Source organism: Lithobates pipiens, unplaced genomic scaffold (genome assembly GCF_037356315.1).
Source record: "Lithobates pipiens isolate NorthernLeopardFrog02 unplaced genomic scaffold, aLitPip1_a1.2 Scaffold_3, whole genome shotgun sequence".
Lineage (NCBI taxonomy): Eukaryota > Metazoa > Chordata > Amphibia > Anura > Ranidae > Lithobates > Lithobates pipiens.
The window spans coordinates 282377335-282386916 of NW_027507790.1; the positions used below are offsets into that span (position 1 = coordinate 282377335).

The 9582-nt window shown below is 45.8% G+C and overlaps 1 protein-coding gene across 1 annotated transcript in view; it reads left to right on the forward strand.

The window, feature by feature from the left end:
* GIPR (gastric inhibitory polypeptide receptor) overlaps positions 1–9342 on the forward strand; it is a 36447-nt gene extending 27105 nt beyond the window's left edge. Inside the window, exons 11-14 of the mRNA XM_077463206.1 lie at positions 4146–4234; positions 5409–5547; positions 7091–7132; positions 9106–9342. Coding sequence (XP_077319332.1) covers positions 4146–4234; positions 5409–5547; positions 7091–7132; positions 9106–9273 — 438 coding nt within the window. The 3' untranslated portion in view covers positions 9274–9342. The remainder of the gene's footprint in view (positions 1–4145; positions 4235–5408; positions 5548–7090; positions 7133–9105) is intronic.
* Positions 9343–9582: the final 240 nt, after the last annotated feature.

Genomic DNA, 9582 nt, shown 5'->3' on the forward strand with positions numbered 1-9582 from the left:
CATCCATTCATCATATAACAGTCTTCCATCCCCATCCATTCACCATATAACAGTCTTCCTTCCTCCATCCATTCATCATATAACACTCTTCCTTCCTCCATCCATTCATCATATAACAGTCTTCCTTTCTCCATCTCCATCCATTCATCATATAACAGTCTTCCATCCCCATCCATTCATCATATAACAGTCTTCCATCCTCCATCTCCATCCATTCATCATATAACAGTCTTCCATCCTCCATCTCCATCCATTCATCATATAACAGTCTTCCTTCCTCCATCTCCATCCATTCATCATATAACAGTCTTCCTTCCTCCATCTCCATCCATTCATCATATAACAGTCTTCCTTCCTCCATCCATTTATCATATAACAGTCTTCCATCCTCCATCCATTCATTATATAACAGTCTTCCATCCTCCATCCATTCATTATATAACAGTCTTCCTTCCTCCATCCATTTATCATATAACAGTCTTCCATCCTCCATCCATTCATCATATAACAGTCTTCCACCCCCATCCATTCATCATATAACAGTCTTCCATCCCCATCCATTCATCATATAACAGTCTTCCTTCCTCCACTCCCATCCATTCATCATATAACCGTCTTCCATCCTCCATCTCCATCTATTCATCATATAACAGTCTTCCTTCCTCCATCCATTCATCATATAACAGTCTTCCTTCCTCCACTCCCATCCATTCATCATATAACAGTCTTCCTTCCTCCATCTCCATCCATTCATCATATAACAGTCTTCCATCCCCATCCATTCATCATATAACAGTCTTCCTTCCTCCATCCATTCATCATATAACAGTCTTCCATCCCCATCCATTCATCATATAACAGTCTTCCATCCTCCATCCATTCATCATATAACAGTCTTCCTTCCTCCATCCATTCATCATATAACAGTCTTCCATCCTCCATCCATTCATCATATAACAGTCTTCCATCCCCATCCATTCATCATATAACAGTCTTCCTTCCTCCATCTCCATCCATTCATCATATAACAGTCTTCCTTCCTCCATCCATTCATCATATAACAGTCTTCCTTCCTCCATCCATTCATCATATAACAGTCTTCCATCCTCCATCCATTCATCATATAACAGTCTTCCATCCCCATCCATTCATCATATAACAGTCTTCCTTCCTCCATCCATTCATCATATAACAGTCTTCCTTCCTCCATCCATTCATCATATAACAGTCTTCCATCCCCATCCATTCATCATATAACAGTCTTCCTTCCTCCATCTCCATCCATTCATCATATAACAGTCTTCCTTCCTCCATCCATTCATCATATAACAGTCTTCCTTCCTCCATCCATTCATCATATAACAGTCTTCCATCCTCCATCCATTCATCATATAACAGTCTTCCATCCCCATCCATTCATCATATAACAGTCTTCCTTCCTCCATCCATTCATCATATAACAGTCTTCCATCCTCCATCTCCATCCATTCATCATATAACAGTCTTCCTTCCTCCATCCATTCATCATATAACAGTCTTCCTTCCTCCATCCATTCATCATATAACAGTCTTCCTTCCTCCATCCATTCATCATATAACAGTCTTCCTTCCTCCATCCATTCATCATATAACAGTCTTCCTTCCTCCATCCATTCATCATATAACAGTCTTCCTTCCTCCATCCCCATCTATTCATTATATAACAGTCTTCCTTCCTCCATCCATTCATCATATAACAGTCTTCCTTCCTCCATCCCCATCTATTCATCATATAACAGTCTTCCATCCCCATCCATTCATCATATAACAGTCTTCCATCCTCCATCCATTCATCATATAACAGTCTTCCATCCTCCATCCATTCATCATATAACAGTCTCCCATCCTCCACCTCCATCCATTCATCATATAACAGTCTTCCTTCCTCCATCTCCATCCATTCATCATATAACAGTCTTCCATCCTCCATCTCCATCTATTCATCATATAACAGTCTTCCTTCCTCCATCCATTCATCATATAACAGTCTTCCTTCCTCCATCCCCATCTATTCATCATATAACAGTCTTCCATCCCCATCCATTCATCATATAACAGTCTTCCATCCTCCATCCATTCATCATATAACAGTCTTCCATCCTCCATCCCCATCCATTCATCATATAACAGTCTTCCTTCCTCCATCCCCATCCATTCATCATATAACAGTCTTCCATCCTCCATCCCCATCCATTCATCATATAACAGTCTTCCTTCCTCCATCTCCATCCATTCATCATATAACAGTCTTCCATCCCCATCCATTCATCATATAACAGTCTTCCATCCTCCATCTCCATCCATTCATCATATAACAGTCTTCCTTCCTCCATCCATTCATCATATAACAGTCTTCCTTCCTCCATCCATTCATCATATAACAGTCTTCCTTCCTCCATCCATTCATCATATAACAGTCTTCCATCCTCCATCCATTCATCATATAACAGTCTTCCATCCCCATCCATTCATCATATAACAGTCTTCCATCCTCCATCCATTCATCATATAACAGTCTTCCATCCTCCATCCATTCATCATATAACAGTCTTCCTTCCTCCATCCATTCATCATATAACAGTCTTCCATCCTCCATCTCCATCCATTCATCATATAACAGTCTTCCTTCCTCCATCCATTCATCATATAACAGTCTTCCTTCCTCCATCCATTCATCATATAACAGTCTTCCATCCTCCATCCATTCATCATATAACAGTCTTCCTTCCTCCATCCATTCATCATATAACAGTCTTCCTTCCTCCATCCCCATCCATTCATCATACAACAGTCTTCCATCCTCCATCTCCATCCATTCATCATATAACAGTCTTCCTTCCTCCATCCATTCATCATATAACAGTCTTCCTTCCTCCATCCATTCATCATATAACAGTCTTCCTTCCTCCATCCATTCATCATATAACAGTCTTCCTTCCTCCATCCATTCATCATATAACAGTCTTCCTTCCTCCATCCATTCATCATATAACAGTCTTCCTTCCTCCATCCCCATCTATTCATTATATAACAGTCTTCCTTCCTCCATCCATTCATCATATAACAGTCTCCCATCCTCCACCTCCATCCATTCATCATATAACAGTCTTCCATCCTCCATCTCCATCTATTCATCATATAACAGTCTTCCTTCCTCCATCCATTCATCATATAACAGTCTTCCTTCCTCCATCCCCATCTATTCATCATATAACAGTCTTCCATCCCCATCTATTCATCATATAACAGTCTTCCATCCTCCATCCATTCATCATATAACAGTCTTCCATCCTCCATCCCCATCCATTCATCATATAACAGTCTTCCTTCCTCCATCCCCATCCATTCATCATATAACAGTCTTCCATCCTCCATCCCCATCCATTCATCATATAACAGTCTTCCATCCTCCATCCCCATCCATTCATCATATAACAGTCTTCCTTCCTCCATCTCCATCCATTCATCATATAACAGTCTTCCATCCCCATCCATTCATCATATAACAGTCTTCCTTCCTCCATCCATTCATCATATAACAGTCTTCCTTCCTCCATCCATTCATCATATAACAGTCTTCCTTCCTCCATCCATTCATCATATAACAGTCTTCCATCCTCCATCCATTCATCATATAACAGTCTTCCATCCCCATCCATTCATCATATAACAGTCTTCCATCCTCCATCCATTCATCATATAACAGTCTTCCATCCTCCATCCATTCATCATATAACAGTCTTCCTTCCTCCATCCATTCATCATATAACAGTCTTCCATCCTCCATCTCCATCCATTCATCATATAACAGTCTTCCTTCCTCCATCCATTCATCATATAACAGTCTTCCTTCCTCCATCCATTCATCATATAACAGTCTTCCATCCTCCATCCATTCATCATATAACAGTCTTCCTTCCTCCATCCATTCATCATATAACAGTCTTCCTTCCTCCATCCCCATCCATTCATCATACAACAGTCTTCCTTCCTCCATCTCCATCCATTCATCATATAACAGTCTTCCATCCTTATATTGCTTGCTCGGTGTATGATTGGGTCATGTGACATATTTCTCTCTTATTATTATTTTGTGATGTCATCAGGTGAACTTTATCATCTTCCTGCGGATTTTGCATATTCTGGTGCTGAAACTACGAGCCAATCAGATGAGGAGGAGTGACAGGAAATACAGGTGGGCCAATCACAGGACAGATCTGCAGAACTTCTCATGCTGCAGATTATTATCCATTATTATCAGTCTGTTTATAATATAGGAGTTCTGACATCAGAATTCCTCCCCCTGTGGTGTGCGGTCATGTATAACGCCCCCCGGTGGTGCCCCTCAGAATTCCTCCCCCTGTGGTGTGCGGTCATGTATAACGCCCCCCGTGGTGCACCTCGGAATACCTCCCCCTGTGGTGTGCGGTCATGTATAACGCCCCCCGGTGGTGCCCCTCAGAATTCCTCCCCCTGTGGTGTGCGGTCATGTATAACGCCCCCCGTGGTGCACCTCGGAATACCTCCCCCTGTGGTGTGCGGTCATGTATAACGCCCCCCGGTGGTGCCCCTCAGAATTCCTCCCCCTGTGGTGTGCGGTCATGTATAACGCCCCCCGGTGGTGCCCCTCAGAATTCCTCCCCCTGTGGTGTGCGGTCATGTATAACGCCCCCCGTGGTGCACCTCGGAATACCTCCCCCTGTGGTGTGCGGTCATGTATAACGCCCCCCGGTGGTGCCCCTCAGAATTCCTCCCCCTGTGGTGTGCGGTCATGTATAACGCCCCCCGGTGGTGCCCCTCAGAATTCCTCCCCCTGTGGTGTGTGGTCATGTATAACGCCCCCCGGTGGTGCCCCTCAGAATTCCTCCCCCTGTGGTGTGCGGGCATGTATAACGCCCCCCGGTGGTGCCCCTCAGAATTCCTCCCCCTGTGGTGTGCGGGCATGTATAACGCCCCCCGGTGGTGCCCCTCAGAATGCCTCCCCCTGTGGTGTGCGGTCATGTATAACGCCCCCCGGTGGTGCCCCTCAGAATTCCTCCCCCTGTGGTGTGCGGTCATGTATAACGCCCCCCGGTGGTGCCCCTTAGAATTCCTCCCCCTGTGGTGTGCGGTCATGTATATCGCCCCCCGGTGGTGCCCCTCAGAATCCCTCCCCCTGTGGTGTGCGGTCATGTATAACGCCCCCCGGTGGTTCCCCTCGGAATATCTCCCCCTGTGGTGTGCGGTCATGTATAGCGCCCCCGGTGGTGCCCCTCAGAATGCAGCATTCCAGGAATATGCTGGTGGAGGTCACATGATATAATGGAGGCATGTTATTGGTCATATCTCTCCGATAGAATAACAGCTTCTCCTTTCCCTCCAATCACCAGGTTGGCCAAATCCACCCTGACATTGATCCCTCTTCTGGGGATCCACGAGGCCGTCTTCAACCTGATCCCGGAGGAGAGCGCGCGGGGCCGCGTCCGCTACAGCAAGCTGGGGCTGGAGCTACTGCTCAGCTCTTTTCATGTAAGAGATCGTCTGATTGGCCAGCTGGGGGCTAAGCAGAATTTCCATTGGTCGGTTCTTAGTGTGGCGCAGCCCCTCCATGTCTGGGTGGAGTCAGCGTGGGAGGCTGTGTCACCCCAACCGCTGATCAATGATATATACATATTGATGAATGTCAGTGATCAATGATACGTATTGATGAATGTCAGTGATACGTATTGATGAATGTCAGTGATCAATAATACGTATTGATGAATGTCAGTGATCAATGATAGGTATTGATGAATGTCAGTGATCAATAATACGTATTGATGAATGTCAGTGATCAATGATACGTATTGATGAATGTCAGTGATCAATGATACGTATTGATGAATGTCAGTGATCAATGATAGGTATTGATGAATGTCAGTGATCAATGATACGTATTGATGAATGTCAGTGATCAATAATACGTATTGATGAATGTCAGTGATCAATGATACGTATTGATGAATGTCAGTGATCAATAATGCGTATTGATGAATGTCAGTGATCAGTAATACGTATTGATGAATGTCAGTGATCAATGATACGTATTGATGAATGTCAGTGATCAATGATACGTATTGATGAATGTCAGTGATCAGTAATACGTATTGATGAATGTCAGTGATCAATGATACGTATTGATGAATGTCAGTGATCAGTAATACGCATTGATGAATGTCAGTGATCAATGATACGTATTGATGAATGTCAGTGATCAATAATACGTATTGATGAATGTCAGTGATCAATGATACGTATTGATGAATGTCAGTGATCAGTAATACGCATTGATGAATGTCAATGATACGTATTGATGAATGTCAGTGATCAATAATACGCATTGATGAATGTCAGTGATACGTATTGATGAATGTCAGTGATCAATAATACGTATTGATGAATGTCAGTGATCAGTGATACGTATTGATGAATGTCAGTGATCAGTGATACGTATTGATGAATGTCAGTGATCAATGATACGTATTGATGAATGTCAGTGATCAATAATACGTATTGATGAATGTCAGTGATCAATGATACGTATTGATGAATGTCAGTGATCAGTGATACGTATTGATGAATGTCAGTGATCAATGATACGTATTGATGAATGTCAGTGATCAGTAATACGTATTGATGAATGTCAGTGATCAATGATACGTATTGATGAATGTCAGTGATCAATGATACGTATTGATGAATGTCAGTGATCAATGATACGTATTGATGAATGTCAGTGATCAGTAATACGTATTGATGAATGTCAGTGATCAATGATACGTATTGATGAATGTCAGTGATCAATGATACGTATTGATGAATGTCAGTGATCAATGATACGTATTGATGAATGTCAGTGATCAATGATACGTATTGATGAATGTCAGTGATCAATAATACGTATTGATGAATGTCAGTGATCAGTGATACGTATTGATGAATGTCAGTGATCAGTGATACATATTGATGAATGTCAGTGATCAGTGATCAGTAATCTGCCTGTCAGCTGTACTAATCTCTGGTCTCTCCTCAGGGGTTGCTGGTCGCTCTGCTGTATTGTATATGCAACAAAGAGGTGAGAGATTCCCACAGAGTGTCGTCTTCTCAACTTCTCCTCTCCCTTCATCATCTCCTCCTCTCCAGCCTCTTCTTTCCTCCTCAGTGTCTCCTCCTCAGTGTCTCCTCCTCTGGTGATCTCTGTCCTCCTCAGTGTCTCCTCCTCTGGTGATCTTTATCCTCCTCAGTGTCTCCTCCTCTGGTGATCTCTGTCCTCCTCAGTGTCTCCTCCTCTGGTGATCTCTGTCCTCCTCAGTGTCTCCTCCTCTGGTGATCTCTGTCCTCCTCAGTGTCTCCTCCTCTGGTGATCTCTGTCCTCCTCAGTGTCTCCTCCTCTGGTGATCTTTATCCTCCTCAGTGTCTCCCCCTCTGGTGATCTCTGTCCTCCTCAGTGTCTCCTCCTCTGGTGATCTCTGTCCTCCTCAGTGTCTCCTCCTCTGGTGATCTCTGTCCTCCTCAGTGTCTCCTCCTCTGGTGATCTCTGTCCTCCTCAGTGTCTCCTCCTCTGGTGATCTTTATCCTCCTCAGTGTCTCCTCCTCTGGTGATCTCTGTCCTCCTCAGTGTCTCCTCCTCTGGTGATCTTTGTCCTCCTCAGTGTCTCCTCCTCTGGTGATCTCTGTCCTCCTCAGTGTCTCCTCCTCTGGTGATCTCTGTCCTCCTCAGTGTCTCCTCCTCTGGTGATCTTTATCCTCCTCAGTGTCTCCTCCTCTGGTGATCTCTGTCCTCCTCAGTGTCTCCTCCTCTGGTGATCTCTGTCCTCCTCAGTGTCTCCTCCTCTGGTGATCTTTATCCTCCTCAGTGTCTCCTCCTCTGGTGATCTTTGTCCTCCTCAGTGTCTCCTCCTCTGGTGATCTCTGTCCTCCTCAGTGTCTCCTCCTCTGGTGATCCCTGTCCTCCTCAGTGTCTCCTCCTCTGGTGATCCCTGTCCTCCTCAGTGTCTCCTCCTCTGGTGATCTTTGTCCTCCTCAGTGTGTCCTCCTCTGGTGATCTCTGTCTTCCTCAGTGTCTCCTCCTCTGGTGATCTTTGTCCTCCTCAGTGTCTCCTCCTCTGGTGATCTCTGTCTTCCTCAGTGTCTCCTCCTCTGGTGATCTTTGTCCTCCTCAGTGTGTCCTCCTCTGGTGATCTCTGTCCTCAGTTTCTCCTCCTCTGGTGATCTCTGTCCTCCTCAATGTCTCCTCCTCAGTGTCTCCTCCTCTGGTGATCTCTGTCCTCCTCAGTGTCTCCTCCTCTGGTGATCCCTGTCCTCCTCAGTGTCTCCTCCTCTGGTGATCCCTGTCCTCCTCAGTGTCTCCTCCTCTGGTGATCCCTGTCCTCCTCAGTGTCTCCTCCCATGGTGATCCCTGTCCTCCTCAGTGTCTCCTCCCATGGTGATCCCTGTCCTCCTCAGTGTCTCCTCCCATGGTGATCCCTGTCCTCCTCAGTGTCTCCTCCCATGATGATCCCTGTCCTCCTCAGTGTCTCCTCCCATGATGATCTCTGTCCTCCTCAGTGTCTCCTCCCATGGTGATCTCTGTCCTCCTCAGTGTGTCCTCTTCTGGTGATCCCTGTCCTCCTCAGTGTCTCCTCCCATGGTGATCCCTGTCCTCCTCAGTGTCTCCTCCCATGATGATCCCTGTCCTCCTCAGTGTCTCCTCCCATGGTGATCCCTGTCCTCCTCAGTGTCTCCTCCCGTGGTGATCCCTGTCCTCCTCAGTGTCTCCTCCCGTGGTGATCCCTGTCCTCCTCAGTGTCTCCTCCCGTGGTGATCCCTGTCCTCCTCAGTATCTCCCCCTCTGGTGATCCCTGTCCTCCTCAGTATCTCCCCCTCTGGTGATCCCTGTCCTCCTCAGTGTCTCCCCCTCTGGTGATCCCTGTCCTCCTCAGTGTCTCCTCCCATGGTGATCCCTGTCCTCCTCAGTGTCTCCTCCCATGGTGATCCCTGTCCTCCTCAGTGTCTCCTCCCATGGTGATCCCTGTCCTCGGTCATCCATGGTCTCTATCTTTTCATCAGGTTCAGGCAGAATTGCGCAGGAAGTTGAAAGACACGTTTTCCCAGGAACGTTCATCCTCTACATCCAGATCTCTGCCTCCCCCTCCTGGAAGACCACACATCGGGGAGGACCTGATGTCTGATAGTTCGGAGGCCGCCCAGCCCATCGCCCGCAGCAGGCAGTGTTAGGAGGACTCCTCTTCACTTATTTATTTATTGTTTGTCCAATTCTCTCTTCTGGTCATTAAAATATTGTGAAGAAGCAAACAATTCATTCTTCTCCGGTGCCGAAACAAATTCACAGCTCCTCGTCCTGACCCGATACCGATAGTTTGATGTCCTCTCTGGTGACAACCACATCGAAGGTTGCCTCATCCATGGTGATGGTACTAGAAGTATTAGATCCTCCTCTTCCATGGTGGGGGTGTCAGGAATATTAGATCTGCCTCTTCCATGGTAGGGGTGTCAGGGGTATTAGATCTTCCTCTTCCATGGTAG